Below are 20,953 nucleotides of genomic sequence, written 5' to 3' on the forward strand. Positions count from 1 at the left end.
GATAACAGACACATGAAGAGATGTTGAATATCACCAACTATCAGAGAAAGGCAAATCAAAACCACAAATTAAGCATCACCTTACACCAGTTAGGGTGGCTAAAATCAAGAAGTCAATAAACAACAAATGTTGACAGGGATGTGGAGAAAAAGAAACCCACATGCATAGTTGGTAGGAATTCAAATTGGTACAGCTACTGTGGAAAACAGTATGGAGGTTCCTTTAAAAATGAAAAATAGGAACACCATATGATCCAAAAATTCTAGTACTGGGTATTTACCCAAAGAAAATGAAAACTCTATTTCTAAAATATATATAAACTCTTATGTTTTGCAGCATTATTTACAATAGCCAAGATATGAAAGCAACCCAAGTGTCCATTGACAGATGAATGGATACACACACACACACACACACACACACAGCCATAAAAAGGGATGAGATCTTGCTATTTGTGACAAAATGGATGGATCGAGAGGGTATTATGCTAAGTGAAACTGGTCAGACTGAGAAAGACAAATACCATATGATTTCGTGCATTATGTGGAATCTAAAAAACAAAACAAATGAACTAACAAACAGCAGAATCTGACCTATAAGTATAGAGAACTGGTGATTCCCAGAGGGAAGGGAGATAGGGGGATGGATAAAATGGGTGAAAGGGAGTGGGAGATACAGGCTTCCACTTAAGGAATGAATAGGTCATGGGAATAAGAGGTATGGCATAGAAAATATTGTCAGTGATATTGTAATACCCTAACATGGTGACAGATGGTAGCTACACTTGGTGTGACTATAATACAACATATAGAGAAGTCGAATCGCTATGTTGTACACCTGAAACTAATGGAGCATTGTGTGTCAACTATACTTGAATTTTTAAGGTCCTATATATATTAAAAAAAATCATATGCTCTAAGTGGCATACTCTGAGACTGCCCTGAGGAAAACCTGCCACCATGCTTCAGCAAGATCATCAGAGGATTTATGGTTTTGAGGTTGAGTTCTGATAAGTTCATGTGGCTTGAAAACCCTTGGTTTTTCACAGATAGGTTGTAACTAAATGTACATTCAAGCCTACAGAAGTTTAATGGGATTTGCCAGTAATCGAACTGTTAACTAAAAAAAAAAATCAACACTTTCTCCAGGCAGATAACAGAATCCAGAGTCTTCTCTGGAGTACATTATATGATCTGCAATTATGATGTATGCAAAGATCAAGGGAATATAAATCTTAGACAAAAGAAAATAGTGAATAAAATAACTCCAAGATGATTCAAATATTAAACTTAGCAGGCAAAGCCATTAAAATATTTCATTGTAAGTATGTTCACGAATTTAAGGAAATTAATTTCTGATAAGTAAAGGAAAATAGGGTCTTAATGAATGGTTAGATCATCCCAGCAGAGATCTGGAAACTATAATCAACAAACCAAATGGAAATTATGGAACTTAAAGTCCAAGAATTAAAATAAATGAACCAATCTGAAGTACAGAAAAGAAAAAGCCAAGACAGAAATGAAGAAAGACTCAAGAGACCCATGGGGAAATATCATATAGTTTTACATACATGTAATGCAAATCTTAGAAGGAAAGGAGGGTCATAAAATGGAAGAAATATGTATTAAAAGAGTAATGACTGAAATTTCCCAAATTTGGTGGAATATATTGAATTATAAGTTGAATATCATCAGTGAACCCCAAAAGAATGTACAAAAGGGACACCTGTATTAGGAATATTGTAGCTGGGACGCCTGGCTGGCTCAGTCAGTGGAGCCTGCAACTCTTAATCTCAGGGTCATAGGTTTGAGCCCCATGTTGGGTGTAAAGTTTACTTAAACAAATAAAATTTTAGGGGCATCTGGGTGGCTCAGTAGGTTGTGTCCGACTTTGGCTCAGGTAATGATCTCACAGTTTGTGAGTTCAAGCCCTGTGTTGGGCTGTATGCTGACAGTGTGGAACCTGGATCCCATTTTGAGTTCTGTCTCTCTCTCTCTCTCTCTCTCTCTCAAAAATAAACATTAAAAAATTAAAACAAATAAAATCTTAAAAAAATAGTATCAAATTGTAGAACACCAAAGTTAAAGTGAAAATTCTGAAAAGAGACAGAAGGAGAAAAAAGCCTTTATATGGAAGTGACTAATGGTATGAAAAATGGCTAACATTATCATTAGAAACGATGGAGACCAGAAATCAATGTAATGACATATTCGAAGTGCTGAGGAAATGTCATTCCAGAATTCGTATCTGGCAAAAACATCCTTCAAAAATTGAGGTTGGTATGAGGACATTTTCAGATGAAGGAAAGCTGAGCAAATATTTCTACAGCAGACCAGCACTACAAACAAACCATCAGAACTAGAGAATGTTCTTCAGGCTGGAGGGAAAATGCTACAAGATGATTGACACAGGAGAATGGAGAAGAACCAAAAATGGCACGTATAGAGGTAAATACTAAAGACTAATTTTTCTGATATTTTTCTTAAAATGTGACTTACTATTTAAAAAAATAAAATGGCATTCTGTGGTGGAGTTGTAAACCATGTACTGTTAAAAGACATGATTGTTATCATGGGTGGGGGGTAGGAAATAGAATCAAGTTGTGAGCTTATTACATTTGTGAAATGAGAAGCACGAAGCAGACAGTGTGAACTGTCAGGTGTGAAGTGTGAAATTGTACAACATTGATGATAACCAGACGTGGATTTAAAAATTTGAATTTAAAAATTCAAATCCATGCTATTAGTCTTGGGTTGAATAGTAGAACCGCCCCAAAGATGTAGAAATAATAGAAAGTAATAGAGGACAGTGTAGAAACAATAGAGAAAATAAGATATAATACTACAAACACATGTAAGATACCAAGAAGAAGGCAGGAGAAGTTCAACGTGAAGAAAAAAGAAGCAAAAAACACAACAGCAAGATGGCAGACAAACTCAACCACATGAATAATGGCATAAAATGTCGACTAAATAATTAAATTAAAAAGCTGGGACTGTCAATCTAAATGAAAAGGCAAGACTCCACTATAGGCAGTCTATGAGACGTGCCCTGTAAATCTGAAGACAAAAGTTTAACTTAGGACAGCCTGGGTGGCTCAGTCGGTTAAGTGTCCGACTTTGGTTTGAGCCCCACATCAGGCTCTGTGCTGCCAGCTCAGAGCCTGGAGCCTGCTTCGGATTCTGTGTCTCCCTCTCTCTTTGCCCCTCCTCTGCACGTGTTTTTTCTCTCTCTCTCCTTCAAAAATAAATAAACATTAAAAAAAATTTAAAAAGAAGTTTAACTTGAAGATGAAAGGACAGAAAAACAGAAACCATGGAAATGCTACACAAAAGAAAACTGATGTGGCCCCATTAATATCTCATATGAGAAATCTAAGAGTAGACTTGGAGACGAGTATAAAAGGGACAATTTACCAGGGAGATATAACAATCCTAAATGTGTGCCGAATGACAGAGATTAAACAGCCTTGGAACATCTTGAAACCAAAAAAATTCTCAAAGAATATACAGGAAGTGAATTGCTTGATGTTAGTCTTGCTGACTGTTTTTGGATTTGGTACCAAAAGCAAAGGAAATGAGCAAAACAAGTAAACAAAACAGAAACAAACAAGTGGGATTACATTGAACTAAAAGCTTCTACACAACAAAGGTAACCACCAATGAAATGAAATGAAGATAATCTACCAAATGCGAGAACGTGTTTGCAAATCATATATTTGATAGAGGAATATATCCAAAATATATAAATAACTTATACAAGTCGATAACAAAAAAAAATCATGGAAGCTGATTAAGAAATGGGCAGAGGATCTGAATAGACATTTTCCAAGGAAGATATATGGATGACCAGCAGGTAAAATGCAAAGATGCTCAATATCACTCATCATCAGAGAAATGCAAAGAGATGAAAAAGAAATCAGGAAGGATATACAAGATCTGAATGACACTACCAACCAGCCTGACTGAATTGATTTTACAAAACACTTTACCTAAAAACAGCAAAATACACCTTCTTTTCGAGGAAACAGAAGGCACAATAGATCATATATTGGTAATAAATTAGATCCTAATATATTTTAAAGACTTGAATAGTACAGCATACATTTTTCTGGCTTAGTGGAGAGATGTTCAATGTTTCCTTTTATAAATCAGGAACGAGGCAAGGATGTCTAGTCTCATCACTTTATATCCTAGAAGTCATAGCCAGGGCAACAAAACTTTTAGAAGAAAACATAGGAGAAATCTTCATAATCTTGGCAGTTTTCTTAGACAGGAGACAGAAATGACTTACTTTAAAAGAAAAATAAATGATCTATTGGATTTCAACAAAATTATACTTTTCTAAGCAAGTTGCCATTGGGAGAAATAAAAAGGCAAGTTTTACAAACTGAGGGAAACCAATTGCAGTACATGTATCTAAAAAATGGTTTGTATCCAGACGATATAGAGAACTTTTACATTCACTAATAAGAAGAAAATAACGTACTTTTATTTTTTTATTTTTTCAATGTTTTTATTTATTTTTGGGACAGAGAGAGACAGAGCATGAACGGGGGAAGGGCAGAGAGAGAGGGAGACACAGAATCGGAAACAGCCTCCAGGCTCCCAGCCATCAGCCCAGAGCCTGACGCGGGGCTCGAACTCCCGGACCGCGAGATCGTGACCTGGACCGCGAGATCGTGACCTGGCTGAAGTCGGACGCTTAACCGACTGCGCCACCCAGGCGCCCCGAAAATAACGTACTTTTAAAAAATTATACTTAGAAGTTTCACAAAAGAATAGATGAAATATCCAGTTAGTTTATAAATATCACCTAAGAATCTTTAGTCATCAGGAAATGCAAGTTAAAACCATGTGTTACCACTTCACGATTACTAATATGCTAACATATATAAAAAAGAAACTACCAAGCGTTAATGGTGACTTGGAGGAAACTTTCATACTTTGCTGTTGTGGTACAACCACTTTGGAAAACTGACAGTTTTTTGTTAAATGAAATAAACACCTACAAAAGCCCCAGTGATTCCACTGCTATTACCAAAGAAAAATGAAAAGATGTCCACAAAGAGATTTCAACATGAATGTTCATAGAAGCCTGGTCACAACAGTCAAAACTTTGTAACATCCAAATATCTATTAATAGATGAATTAATAAATAAATTGCAGTACAATCATAAGAAGGATGGTTACTCATAATAAAACAGTGATGAGTATCAAAATATTGTTCTGGGTAGAAGAAGTCTGAGACAAAAGAGTAGATACTGTATCATTCCATATGTATGAATGTTAAACATAGTTCTAATATATAATGGTAGAAATCAGATAAGTGGTCACCAGGAGTGAGCGAGTGAGTGTGAGTGTGTGTGTGTGTGTGTGTGTGTGTGTGTGTGTGCGTGTGTGTTGGCGATGGAACGATCGACTGCCAAGGACATGGGGGGGATTTGGGGAGGTGATGCTAAATGCGTTATATTTTACTTGTGGTGGGAATAAATGGGTGCATATGTTTGTCAATTGAATATGTATATTTTATTGGATATAAATTATCACCCGGCACTTTGATTTTAAAAATAACAAGACTGGATTCAGCGATTGTGGATTTAGCCAGGGAAAATACAGAGTGTGTGGTCGTAAAGTTGCCAGTAACATCATCATCTGATTCAAGTGTTAACAGGTGCAGGGAATAAGGGGGCCCTCTCCCTCTACCACAAACGTAGCAGGTGGAGTTGGAGTATGAGGTGGGTACCTGTATGAAGGGAGTCTGTGGTGATCCAATATTCCTCCTTTGATCTTATTACCACTCCTGCCTCCAGTCTGAAATCACTGGTTCATATGCCTAGTTGGGCTAGTAACAAAAAAATGTTTTCAACATCTTTTAAAGGCTTCACCCAGCCTACAGTTTACTTCAGACTGGCCCTAAATATTGAGAAGTGCAGGCAGAACTTGGGTATATCCTTTTCCAGTTTTGAGTATTATGCTTCTACCCTTTCTCTCCATCTTGTGAATTGTGGTTATTGAGTCCTTTGTGATCTAACCAGGAACAGGACAGAGCTGAAGGCAGAGAAGGGCTTATTTCTCTGGTGTTGTCAAATGGCAGAAATTGTTGGGTTTTTAAAACATGTCCTAGGGGCGCCTGGGTGGCTCGGTCGGTTGAGCGTCCGACTTCAGCTCAGGTCACGATCTCGCGGTCCGCGAGTTCGAGCCCCGCGTCGGGCTCTGGGCTGATGGCTCAGAGCCTGGAGCCTGCTTCCGATTCTGTGTCTCCCTCTCTCTCTGCCCCTCCCCCGTTCATGCTGTGTCTCCCTCTGTCTCAAAAATAAATAAACATTAAAAAAATAAATAAATAAATAAAAAATAAAACATGTCCTATTCCCTCATGGGACACTTTTATGCTGTCTTTAGACATACACTTCCATATCTTCCCCTTTGCCAGGGGTCTCTCACTTTGTGCTTTTTTTTTTTACCGCTCCCTTATTAGACCAGACACCATGTGGTGCACTTCTAACTTTGTCCTTTTTGCCTATGCCTACACTCTGGAGAAAGTAATCATAATTTAATAGGGTAGCACATACAGTAAGGAAGGAAATACCAAGATAAACGAATATCATCCTATGCTAATCAGCAACACAAAAAAAAAAGGAAAGGAGGGAGTAGAAAAGTAAAATGAATGAAAAAGTAATAAAATAAAACATATAATATTTTAATAATGTGATAATTTCCCCATTAAAAGATCCTGTCTAAGTGAATTAGAAAGAAAGCCCCAACTATACAGTACTTACAGTAAACAAGCATAACATAGTTAAAGAAATGTTGAACACCTATGGATGAACTGATACCAGAAAATTCAAACAAAAATAAAGCTGTCCCAGGAAACAATGTCCATATCAGGAAAGTTGACATTTGAGGTTTAAACAGGTCTAAACAGTAAAAGAACATTTTATAATGATAAAAGGTATCATTTATGAAAAAGATATAATATAACACAATCTATATGCATCAAATAACACAACAGCTGAGTATAAAATGTAACCTAATCTTGTTAGGTTTTGTATCTATGACAGACATATGTGAAATACAATAATAGAGGCCACTGTCTCTGATCATCATAGAATAATGTTATGAATTAATAATTCAAAGGTGATCTACTGGTGGCAAGGATTTAGAAAAATAGATTTTCTTATAAATTGCTATGGAAATATATACATATATGTATATATATACATATATATGCTTATATATTTACATATGTAAATACATATGCAAGCTTTTGGAAAGGAATCTGACAACATCGATTAGCATTTAAAATATGAGCACTCATTGACCCAGCAATCTCACCTTGGAAACCCATCCATAGGAATAAAAGCACGAGTAATGGATCTTACTGTCACATTCTTTTTGGTAAGAATATAAAAATAAAGGCACCTGGGTGGCTCAGACAGCTGAGCATCCAACTCTTGATTTCGGCTCAGGTCATGATCTTAGGGTCATGGGACTGAGTCCTGCTTCAGGCTCTACATTGAGTGTAGAGCCTGCTTTCAATTCTCTCTCTCTTTCTGCCCCTCCCCCATTCACACACACACTCTCTCTCTCTTAAATAAATAATAAATAAAATATAAAAATGAAGAAAAATGAATGTCATCAATAGGGAATGGTTAAATAAATCAAGCGACATCTGCAGTGTTAATATATTATGCAGCCATTGAATATAACAGATTAGAGCTCTAATAATTGACTTGAAGAGAATTCCTTCAGATACTGTTGAGAAAGGGTATAGGCAGGTATTTACAAGATATAAAATGCTTTTTGTGTAACAATGAATATCACCTCTATCAATGTGTTGTCCCTGTGTTCACATATGTGTGTGTATGTATAGATCTGGTTAAATGAGCACAGAGAGGATAAAACGTGTTATGTGGAGCAGGTGGGATGGAAAGGTGTTAGGGGACTGTGGATGGAAGATATGAAAGAGGATCAAGGGGAAAATTTCATTTAAAAAAAACATTTTTTTAAACGTTTATTCACTTTTTGAGAGACAGAGTGTGAGCAGGGAAGGGGGCAGAGAGAGAGAGAGAGAGAGAGAGACAGGAAGACACAGAATCAATCGGAAGCAGGCTCCGGGCTCCGAGCTGTCAGCACAGAGCCCGACGGGGGGCTTGAAGTCACAAACTATGAGATCATGACCTGAGCTGAAGTCAGACGCTTAACCGATTGAGCCACCCAGGCACCCCGGGAAAAATTCATTTTAAGTAACATACTGTTAGACGTGTATTTTATGACTCATAGAGATGACCATGATTTCTTATTATATGAAAAAAAAAAAACACTTGTGGACAAAAGTATATGGCATGATTCTGTTTCAGTTAAAACTCACCACTTATCTGTGTATCTGTCCGTCTATCGATTTGCTTATACATTTGCATTTGGGAAAGTGATGAAACATGGCTGAAAAGAGGAAGGAATGGGTATAAAATCTTCTTAACAAGGTAGAAGACAGTGGCAAATGATTAGCTGTGAGTCACAGTAGGGAAGGAAAAGTCATGGAGGAGATTTTGAGTCTGGGTGGCTTAGCAAAGTGGTGAAAAGAAATAGGAAACAAAGGGAAGGAGTCCTTTGAGAGAAATGATTTTTGGTTTTGTTTGTATGTCTAACCCTGGGGTGGAAGGAGGACTTCCTAGTGTCACCATTGTTTACCTGAATGGCAGTGGGGGAGTATGAAAGACAATCATGCCAGAACCTCACGAGTTCCTTATTTACTTACAGTTTGTTTCTATGCACTTCATTTGACTATATAGTGTGGAAAAAATTTGTAAGCTTATAAGCAAAAAGAGAAGCAATAAAGCAAAACATTGACACTCATGATTATATAAGATTGAAAACCACCTCATACGCGCGCACACACACACACACACACACACACACACACACACAGACACACCTGTCAAAGAAATTAGCAGGCAACCTACGAACAGAAAAAATATTTGAACCAGTGTGCCAGGCAAAGATAAATACGATACGGAAAGATAAAAATTCTAAAGAAAATGTTAAATACTCCAGCTGAAAAAAAAAATGAAGGAATAGTAAGTTACAACACAAAAGACATACATGCTCAACAAGCATAAAATAATTCACATTTTTTTTTAGAATTACGAGATTGCAAATTAAAATAACAATGAGGGGTGCCTGGGTGGCTCTGTTGGTTAAGCATCAGACTTTGGCTCAGGTCATGATCTCACGGTTTGTGAGTTCAATCCCCGCGTGGGGCTCTGTGCTGACAGCTCAGAGCCTGGAGCCTGCTTCCCATTCTGTGTCTCTCTCTTTCTCTGCCCCCTCCCCTGCTTGTGCTCTGTGTCTATTTCTCTCAAAAATAAATAAATATTAAAAAAACTATAAAAAATAAAATAAAATAAAATAAAATAACAACGAAATGTTATTATTTTGTCTACCAAGTAGGCAAAACTGAAAAGTATGGTGGGAGTCCGTTTTGGCAAGCATGTGAGTGAACTGGACACTCTCATACATTGCTGGCTGCAGTTGGAATATTGATCGTTCTTACCGTGAATCCTGTGTTTGATTTAGTATTCCTGATCTTAGATACTCACCTGTGAAAATAAGCACAGAGAAGTGTAAAGATTTTTTGTGAAATTTGTTCAATATGATGTGAATATACAACCAAGGGGTGGTTGGTTTAAGTGAAAAAAAAATGATATACTGCTGCGGAGCGATTAAAAATCAGGCTTGAAAGAATATTTAATAACAGGAAACAATGTAAGTATAAAAAAGGATGAGAATGGTATATACACTATGATCATAATCTTATAAAAATTATATTATGTACATATTTATAAAATGTATAACATTTGTTACATAAGGTATACAATTACATGGAGTGAACATTAATGATTATTAACGCATACGTATTTACTATATACGTCTTTACAAATAGGAAGGTAGGTTATAGAGCAAAAAACATTTTACATAAAAACAAAGAAATTATTTAATTAAGACTTTTAGAAGACTGTCTCTTTGGTAGAGACTTTATCACCTGGACACACACAGTATTACTACATTTTAACATACAGCGATACAAATTCCGTTGCATCAGAAATTGCTCCTGGTTGGCAGAATTTTTAAGATGGCTTCCCAAAAATGTCCAAGGACTCATCCCCAGAAGCTGATCATCAGGAGGGAGACGACCTGGGTGAACCGAATCTAATTACACGAACCTTTAAAGGACAGAACTTTCTCAGGTGGGTAAGCAGAAGAGGAAGCCGAAGGAGAAGCTGGAGACGTTCAAAGCGTCAGGATGCATCCTGCGGTTGTTGGCTCAGAGGAAACTGCGAGGAATGCGTGAGAAGGAAAAAAACTCTACCAGCAACCAGCAAGCTCACAACAGGATCCCAAGACCCAGATGAGAACTGCAGCCCTGCCTGATAACATTGATTTTGACCTGGTAAGATTTGAAGAAGCAGAACTAGCTGGGCCGTGCTATGCTCGGATCTCTGACCTGCAAAAGATGTAAGCGAATATATGAATAGTAAGTCGCTAAGTTGTGGAAATGTGTTCCAGCAGCAATAAAAAATGCATGTATTGTTCAATGTTTAAAAAAGTGTAGAGGTAGAAAATGGGGTACGGTTCTCCCACAAGGTGTGAAACAAGGGGTAAATGTGTGGGCTTTGAGAACAAATAGAATTGGACCTAGATTTCAGACTTTTTACTGGTTAGCTGTCTGATTTGTGCAAGTTCTTTGATCTGAGTCTCAGTTTCCAAGTCTGTAACACTTTTGTGTCAGTGTGTGTGTGTGTGTGTGTGTGTGTGTGTGTGTGGTGTGTGGTAAACATCATAATATATATGAAGCTCTTCAAAAACGCTAAAAGTTTATTCTATTATTTCATATTTTTATATTCCACCCACCAACTGTGCACTGAGAATTTAGATTATAAGCCTTTGAAAGTAATGATGTATTTGGGACATGTGGCTGGCTCAGTCATTTGAGGGTCTGATCCTCAATGGCAGCTCATATCATGATCTCAAGGTGGTGGGATTGAGCCTGGTATCGGGCTCCACACTGGGTTTGGAGCCTGCTTAAGACTCTCTCTCTCTCTCTTTCTCTCTCTCTCTCTCCCTCTGCCCTTCCCTCCTCAAATAAAAAATATAATTAAAAAATAAAATAATAATATATTTAAAGTGTGAAACCATTTCCTTGCTTTCTTTCTTATCTCGATTTTGACCACACCAACCACACTATCAATGAATTCTGTTTAGACTCAAAATAAGGAAGCTCTTTTAAAGGTTTACATGACCCTCATCCCAATAGACTAAAGTGCCAGGCTTCTGAGACAAGGGGCCCTTAACCATTTGACTCTCCCTGAAGAAGGACATTTTTTGGTATCTGCCTTCAGTTTAGCATCGTGTACTGGGAGCAGAGTCAGAAAATACAATAAAACCTTGCTGTTCAAAAATGCATGAGCCACAAAGACCTTGACTGGGGAGAAGAGGCCGGCTGGTTCATCTTTAGGGAGAAGAAATTTTTTTTAAAGCATGCAGACACGGAGATGATGTCCAAAAATGTTTGCACTATGGAAATCTCCTTAAAAAAATGTCCACAAGGGCAATTCCAAAGGCCAGGATGAAAATATTTAGTCCCTGGAATGGGAGAGGAGGACAAGCAGTAATCCTTTGTCTGCTTATGGTGTATGATGCGTGCATACTTAAAAAAAAAAAAGTTGTTGAATCAACCTTATGGGAATGATCGGTAATTTAAGAAATAGTCTCCAACTCACACTCTTTCAGATCCTGTGTTAAACACTGCAGAAGAAACAAGATGAACAAGGCACATTGTCTGCAGAGACTTTTATTGTTGTTGTCGTTGTTGTTACTTTGGTTTGTTTACGAAGAGTTATGGTTCTGGAGCAGTAGTTCTCAACTGGTGATGTCTTGCTCCCCAGGAGGCATTCGGCAACACCCGGAGACATTTTTGGTTGCAGCAAGTGGGGGAGGGATGGAGGGGTGGAAGGTACTGCCAGCAGCCAGTGGGGTAGAGGCCAGAAATGCTGCTAAACAGTTTAGAAAACATGGGGCAGCCCCCATAACGAAGAATGATCCAATCCAAAATGTCAACAGTGCTGAGGTTGAGAAACTCCAGGATAAGTCACGCATCATATGAAAAAGTTAGCTCAGGTGGCAAATCCTGGGTACAGATGGGAACAGAACTTTTTAGCCTCAAGGTTTTATATTGGAACACTGGTATGAGGTGCAGAGGAGTGTCTTTGAAAACTCGATCCCAGAAAAACTAGCTGATAATGGAGAATCCTACCCGGATGTGGGTAGGAAAGCAGATCAGACTGCTGCTTGTAAATTGCATCCCCCGTGGGGTGACCACTGGTAGAGTTCTACCTGAGGTTCATACATCGACTGCATTAAAATTGGGAGGATAGAACATCTTAGAGCCTCCTTACAGTTCTTGAATTTATCCCCATTTGTCAGGCTTTATATACATTCTTAGATTATAGTAGTATAAGCTTACATGGCCTCTGGAGTGAAAATCTGTGATACATTTTCCCACCTTTTGTTTTTAACCCTAGGAAGCATTTCTAATAAATTTGGTCCCTGCCCTATGGACTGTGATCTCAATCTCTTAAAAGAAGACCGTGAATTACACAAGAAGGTAAGATGAAAGCCGTAGAGTTGGCTTTGGAAAGACCATGAAAACAGCAGCCCCTGATTATTAACTATGATTTCTTAAAATATATTTACAGGTAGAAAGTAATTTGGTCTTCAAAGCAGGGTTTGAAGTGTGGGACATGCTAAAGCAGCTGACGTTTGTGAAATCAGTAATGCCAATAAATTTTTATTACATCCGAATCAGACTTCTTTAAGCTGTTGAAGACTTTAGTTAATCAGTCTACAAGACTCTTTCCAGCTCTGGCAGGGTGATTAGAAAACGTGCTGATTGTACTGCGTTTTATTTGGCCTGATCAAGGCTGCCATGAAGTCTGTTCAGAAACTGTCTTGATGCATTTATATAAATTACGTAGCCTGGGTTTTCTAATGTTGATGAAATGAATTTTAGCAGCGTCACTGAATCCAGTTTTTAGATAATCAGCCGTTTTCAAAGTCCATATCTGCATACAGCAAGTGACTTTGGGTTTTAAGTATTCAGACAATTTGGCCCCGGCTAGGAAATGGAAATGAAAAGATTGTCCTCCAACCCTGCCTTTTCCCATATGAATTACTTGCATCGTCTTAATTTTCCACTTTCCTGACTAAATAGATATAGGTCTATACAATCAACTTTCTGCCTTACTCTCAAGACTGACTTTAAAGTCAGTTTTCATTTCTAAATACTGGACCACCATCTAATCAAATGAATGGTTAAGTTTTTAATGTTTAGATGAATACCACAACATTCACAATTGCTATTGTTTTTTTAAAATTTTATTTTACTTTTTACTTACTTATTTTTTAAAGTTTATTTGAGAAAGAGAGAGAGAGAGAGAGGGGATGGGGCAGAAAGATAGAATCCCAAGAAGGCTTAGTTAGCACTGTCAGTGCAGAGCCTGATGCGGGGCTCAAGCTCATGAACTGTGAGATCATGACCTGAGCCGAAATCAAGAGTTGGAGGCTTAAATGACTGAGCCACCCAGGCACCCCTAAATTTTATTTTGGAGACAGAAGAGAGAGAGAGAGAGCACAAGCTGGGGAGAGGGGCAAAGGGAGAGAGAGAGAATTTTAAGCAGGCTCCACACAGTGCAGGGCCCGATGAGCCAGATGGGGGCTTGATCCCACGACCCTAAGCGGAAGTCAAGAGTCAGACACTCAACTGACTGAACCACCCAGGCGCCCCAACAATCACTATTGTTTCTATCACAGTCTATATTTTAAAAGGAAGCTTAGGAATCAAAAATTTGTAACGATGACATTTGAACTGAAGTATTTACTGAGTGCTTGCAAATTACCAGGTTCCAGGAAATGTTCTCAGTCCTCTGGATGGAAGGGCTCACCTTGTTCTCACAACAAACTAATGGGATAGATGCTACAATTATCATCATTTTCCCTGTTTTATAGGTGAGGCAAATAAGGAGATGGAGTGAATTAGCCAAAATAACATTGCCAATAAGTGCACAGCTTTGAATCCAGACTGTCTGTTTCTGGCATCCATATTTGTATCCATCATGAAGTAATACTTCAGAAAAGTTGCGAATTTTTTTTTCTCCTTTCAGCCAGGTATACATGTTCTACTTCTGGAGTCTTATACCTTAATTGAAAGCCTGGAATAAGGAAACAAAGGACAATTTCCTAGGAAGGAAAAAAGCTCATGTCCTTTTACACATATTACATATTAGGTACTATTACACACTTGTATGTACACTTTTTGGAAAGATCAAAAAAGGATATGCCCATGAGGCTTCTAGGATATTGTGGATCAAATGTTGGTCTCTTAAGTATTTTTGTGAATTTTCAAACTACTTACTGAATTTAAACCTTGGGATTAGAAGGAAGGCTGAAATAGATAAGGTGAGAAAGATTACAATCATCCAGAAAACCTGAAGCTCATCTGCATATTTTCTGAGTTTGCATGTTCAATGAAGGAATTTTTTTTCATCTTATTTTTAATATTATATTCCAAAATTTGTGAGTCAATTGCTTGGGATATTATGCTCTTCCCTGGGGTCAGGCACTTTGAGAAGGTGTCTTAACTGAATTGCTTTAGGAAGGAGTTTATTCTTGTCGGGAATATGTCTAAGTGAAGTCAGTGCTGTGAAATGACAGAGCCACCCAGAACCAAGTGATCGAGTGCTGTGGACAAGGGCGATTAAACCGCCTACTAAACCTAAATCTAAAACTCCCTACTCCAACTTAAGTGTTTTCCTTTTTTTCTCATCTCGGCATGGTTATTAAGGATTAATTTGGATCTTCAACTGACGTTAAAGATCCAACCTAGGCAATTTACAGGGCGGCTGTGGGCCAATGAGGTTCATGTTCAACTTCACGTGGGAAGTGTCGGTTTTCCAAATACCACGTGCCCAGAAAACAATCAGAATTTGTGGTCTCAAGTGGCCAGAAATGTTAGTTGTCCTCCGGTGGGGGGGGGCAGAATCTAGGGGGTTGGTTACTCAATTTAGAGTTTTCTCTAGGTAAATTCTACCCACCCAAGGATAGATTATTTCTCCCTGGGCATTGCTAATGGAAAGCCTGTCGTAAAAAATTGTCTGGTACACACAGCAGATATGACTTAAAGAAAGAGGAAAGAGTATTCTTGATGGATGGCCTCAGGATTTAGGCTGGTTTAATTCGGAGCTATGATTTTTCCTTTTGGATGATAATAACAGCAAAGACGGAGTACGGAGTTGAACATGATGTCACGTTTATTTGCTTTGATATTTCAGATGCACCTGGTGTTTGTTGTTGTTATCTCTGACTTGCAATTCTGTGATCTTATTAACACAAGCCTCTTAGCAGAGTACCTGCACCCCAAATCTTCCTCCACTGCCTTCTTAAAAAAAATGATCCACCTCATGGGGCAGGCATTAAAGCATCCACCAGTGCTCACTTCTGATCTTCCCAGGGCAGTTCAAAAGCATTTGTAATCCTCAGGATTCAGCCTTTTATTCACTACTTCCTCTTTTTAAGACTCTGTCTTTTGATGAAACAATCCCCTCGTTCTTCATCTGGCCAGATGGGAGTGCTCCCTGGAGTCGTGCACAAAGACCCCGTAAAGAGTTTGGGGGAGAAAAAGCTGCCGCTAAGTGGAGCTTAATTGTGCTAGAACCGTAATGCCTTTCCAAGCACTGGTGCTGCTGGCCTGTGAGCTGCAAGCTCCCTTTCTCCACACACAGGCTTAACCACCTCTCGGGCTCCATCACGGCCACCTTCTCCACCAGCTGATCAGGCCATGGACGGAATTATGGCTGAGGGGCAAAACCTCTGAACCACAAGGTAGTGACCCTGGGCTTTGCTTCCTATCGTGTAACAATGAGCTTATCATGTCATGAACTGGCCAACTTTGAGATTTAATATAAATCTTCCCGTAACATTTCCGAGTTAACTGCTTCATAGAAATGCTATAGTAAATGCCAAAGAAAGGATGTGAAGTGTCCCATTGATCACCTGTGCTATGTAGTGCATTGTGCCAGATGCTACTTATGTCCTTAATAATCGAAAGCATTTTAAATGCTCTCCTCCCCACACCCAGAGGAATTTTATGGATATTATCTCAAGAATCCTGTGCTCTATGTAGGACAAATATTATCTGTTTCTCAGATTAAAAATCTTAAACTCGCGAACTCTAGATAATCTAAGTTTCCAAACAAGTGAGAAGACTTGAATGTGGGTCTCCTTGACCATCACTCGCCGACCCTTTGCACTACGCTACGCGCTTGAATTTTTCAAAATTCTTTAAAACACTCTTGGCTATCATTTTGTGTTGTGTTTGAAAGAATGCTCATTCGCTGCTTCCTAAACAATGTTGCATTTGAGTGACAATCCCCACAAACCAAATATTTAGTTCTTGAACTTGAAAATCATATTCTGAATTTCAGTAATTTATGTTTTAATATTTGCTGTTGATTTGTGATGGATTAGGGTGTGGGTAGCCATACACAAAATACATAATATGTGATGTTTCATAACAAATTTGCATCAGTGATGTCTTATGATGTCTTACAGTATAGATATTCATCTTCCTAAAGACATTGCTGTTGGAATAATTTTTTTTTTATTGATGATGTTCTTTGGTTTCAGGGTACATACAGCATCTATTTTCTGTCTTTTCAATGTTGATGATATGCTAATTAAAGCGTTATTTCTCCGGTATAGATTCAAGATATAAATCTGTGGTTGGTGGATTGTTTTGATTCCTCTGTATAAGTAGGCTCACACATCCTGGTACTTACCTGGGGACTTCCCTGCACACACTTACCTCCTTTTTGGATTCAAAACTCTTATTTATTTGTGTTTTTGTTCCTTTCGGGGTTCATTTCTTTGAATGTAAAGTAATTTCCACAACTTTATGTCTTCTAAAATACTGATTTGAAGGTATTTTTAACACATTAACTTACATTTGTTTCTTTGTTTGTTTTAAGTAGGCTCCATGACCAGGGTGGAGCCCAATTCTGGGCTTGAACTCACGACCCTGAGATCAAGACCTGAGCTCAGATCAAGAGTGGGAGGCTTAATTGACTGAGCCATCCAGCCCCCTCCCCAACTTAGTTATCCTTTAAAAGAAATCCAAGGGTGCCTGGGTGGCTCAGTCAGTTCAGCATCTGACTCTTGATTTTGGGTCAGGTCATGATCTTGGGGTTCTGTAACTAAGCCCTGCATCAGGCTCTGTGCTGACAGCATGGAGCCTGCTTGGTATTCTCTCTCTCCCTCTCTCTCTGCCTCTCTATTTCTCAAAATAAATAAATACACATTAAAAAATACTGTTACTGACACAGGAATTACAGAGGCTGAGAAAGATGAAGAGGACCACAGTGATTGACTGATTTTCAGGGGCTTTATTTCTCCTTTAAAAAAATTTGTTGAGGTATAATTCACATAGCATATTATAATAAGTTTCACAACATAGTGATTTGAAATTTGTGTATGTTACAAAATGGCTACCACAACAAGTCTAGTCCCCATCTGTCACCATACGAAATTGATAACGTATTGACTATATTCCAACTGCTGTACATTAAATCCCTATGACTTATTTATTTTATACCTGAAGTTTGTACTTTTTAATCCCCTCAGCTATTTCACTCTTCCACCCCTACCACTGGCAACCAACAATCTGTTTTCTGTATCTATGAGTCTGGGTTTTGTTTTGTTTGCTTTGTTTTATTGGATTCAACATATAAGTGAAACCAACGCGATATCTGTCTTTCTCTGTCTGACTTATTTTACTAAACATAATACCATCAGGATCCATCTATGTCGTTGTCAGTGGCGATGATTTCATTCTTTTTATGGCTGAGTAATATTCCATTGTATACATATGTACACTGCATCTTCTTTATTCATTCACCCATTGATGGACACTTAGGTTGTTTCCATATTTTTGCTAATGTAAATAATGCTACAACAAACATAGGGGTAAATATCTTTTCAAATTGGTGTTTTTGTTTTTTTCAGATAGAGACCCAGTAGTGCAATTGGTGGATTATATGATAGCTCTATTTTTATTTTTTTAAGTTTATTTATTTTTGAGAGAGAGAGACAGAGAGAGAGAACAGAGGAGGGGCAGAGAGAGGGAGAGAGAACGAATCCCAAGTAGGTTCTGTGCTGGCAGCATGGAGATTCGAACCCACGAACTGCAAGATCATGACCTGAGCCAAAATCAGCAATCAGTCATCCAACTGACTGAGCCACCCAGACACCCCAAGATGGCTCCATTTTTTTATTCTTTGAGGGAGCTTTATATTGTTTTGTATAGTGGCTGCACCAGTTTACGTTCCCACCAGCAACGAGTGAGGGGTTTCCTTTCTTCACATCCTGCCAATACTTTTTGTTTCTTGATTTTTTTTAATAAAGTTGTTCTGACAGCTGTGTGGTAGTATCTCCTTGTGATGAATTTCCTTGATTATGAGTGACGTTGAGCATCTTTCCATTATTTGTTATCCATCTGTATGTTTTCTTTGTGAAAACATCTATTCAGATCTGCTGCCCATCTTTTAATTGAATTTTTGTCCTTGTTATTGAGTTATACAAATTGTTTTTATACTTTGGATATTAATCCCTTACCACATATGTAATTTACAAATATCTTCTCCCATTTAGTCGGTTGCTTTTTCATTTTGTTGATCGTTTCCTTCTCTGTGCAAAAACATTTTTAGTTTGATGTGGTGTCATTTGCTTATTTTGCTTCTGTTTCCCTTGCCTTTAGAGTCAGATCCAAAAAGAGAAAAAATTGCTAAGAACACTGTCAAGGCACCTATCATCTATATTTTCTTCTAGATATTTTATGCTTTCTGGTCTAGCATTCAAGTTTTTACTCCACTTTGAGTTAATTTTTGCATGGTGTAAGAAAGTGGTCCAGTTTCAATCTTTTGCAGGTAGCTCTTCAGTTTTCACAACACCATTTATTAAAGAGATCATTCTTTCCTCATCGCATATTCTTGTCTCTTTTGTTGTAAATTAACTGACCACATATGTGTGGGTTTATTTCTGGGTTATTTTGTTCTATTGATCTATATGTCTGTTGTTATGGCAATACCATACTGCTTTAATTACTATAGCTTTGTAGTATAGTTTGAAATCAGGGATCATGATACCTCTGGTTTTGTTCTTCTTTCTCCAGATTGTTTTGGCTGTCTGGGGTTTTTGTGATTACATACAAATTTTAGAATTATTTGTTCTAGTTGTGTGAAAAATGTCATTGGAATTTTAATAGAATTTGCACTGAATCTATAAATTGTTTTGGGTAGTATGGGCATTTTAACAATATTAAATCTTCCAATCCATGCACATGGAATATCTTTCCATTTGTGTCATTTTCAATTTTTTTCATCAATGACTTATAGTTTATACTGTATGAGCAGTACGTTGATCTCTTTGTCTTTTCACCCCACTAGTCCATTTACATTTAAAGTAATTATTGACATGTATGTATTTATTGCTATTCTGTTCATTATTTTCTGGATGTTTTTGTAGTTACTCTGTGTTCTTTTCTTCTTTTTCTCAGTTTCCTTGTTGTTTGATAATTTTCTTTAGTGTTATGTTCAGATTCCTTTGTTCTTCTCTTTTGTGTTTTTACTGTAAGTTTTTACTTTGTTGTTACCATAATATTCACATTATTACCTTAAGTATGTGATAGTAAATTTTGTTGATAGCAGCTTAAATTTGAACACATTCCCAAACTCTACATTTTTACTGGTTGCTCTTCAACATTTTATATTTTTGTTGTCACTTTTAATATATTTTTATTTTATATATTTCTTAACTAATTTATTGTAGTTTTAGTTAATTTTACTACTTTTGACTTTTAATCTTAGTAGCTTTATAAGTGATTAATCTCTTACCTTTATTATATATTTACCTTTTCCAGTGACATTTTTACTGTCATATGCTTTCTTATTCTTAAGTAGTGCTATGTCTTTTCAGCTTAAAGAAATCCCTTTAACACTTCCTGCAAGGTCAATTTAGTGGAGATAAGGTACTTTAGCTTTTGCTTATCTGAAAAACTCTTTATCTCTTCTTCAAACCTGAATGATAACCTTGCTGGGTAGCATATACTTGGTTGGAAATTTTTTTCTTTCTTTTTTTTTTTTTTTGAGTTCTTTCAATATGTCATGCCCTCCCTTCTAAGCTTGCAAAATTTTTGCCGAGAAATATTCTTATAGCTTTGTGGAGTTACCCTTGTAAATAACAATCTGGTTTTCTTTTGCTGCTTGTAAGATTCTCTTTTTATCTTTAACTCTGGACATTTTAATTATAATGAGTCTTGGTGTGGTTCTCTTTGGATTCATTTTATTTGGAAATTTTGGGATACTTGGATCTGTTACCCTCCTTAGGTTAGGCAAGTTTTTAGCTATTGTTTCTTTACTTAAGTTTTCTGCCCCTCTTCTTTCTCTCCCCTCCTTCTGGGACCCCTATATTGTGAATATTCTGCTTCATGTTGTCTCAGAGATCCCTTAATTATCCCCATTAAAAAAATTCTTTTATTTTCTTTTTGCTGCTCCATCCAGGTGAGTTCCATTGCTTTCTCTTCCAGCTTTTTGACCCATTCTTTTACTTCATCCAGTCTGCTGTTAAATATATTTTTCAGTTCAGTTCAATATTCCTTATCTCTGTGAGTTTTGTTTAGTACTGTATTGTTTCCTCTCATCGTTGAAGTACTCACTGTGTTCATCCTTTCTTCTCCAGAATTCAGTGAGCATCTTTATGACTATTACCTTAAATTCTTCATCAGGTGAATTACTTCTCTCTGTGTTATTAAGGTCTTTTTCTGAGGTTTTTTTCTTGTTCTTTTGTTT

General features: G+C 37.5%; 1 protein-coding gene across 1 annotated transcript in view; it reads left to right on the forward strand.

The window, feature by feature from the left end:
* LOC101096891 overlaps positions 1-20,953 on the forward strand; it is a 339,394-nt gene that overhangs the window by 238,096 nt on the left and 80,345 nt on the right. Inside the window, exon 19 of the mRNA XM_045058641.1 lies at positions 12,581-12,663. Within this exon, the coding sequence (XP_044914576.1) occupies positions 12,581-12,663 (83 nt within the window). The remainder of the gene's footprint in view (positions 1-12,580; positions 12,664-20,953) is intronic.

Source organism: Felis catus, chromosome B2 (assembly GCF_018350175.1).
Source record: "Felis catus isolate Fca126 chromosome B2, F.catus_Fca126_mat1.0, whole genome shotgun sequence".
NCBI classification, from domain to species: Eukaryota; Metazoa; Chordata; class Mammalia; order Carnivora; family Felidae; genus Felis; species Felis catus.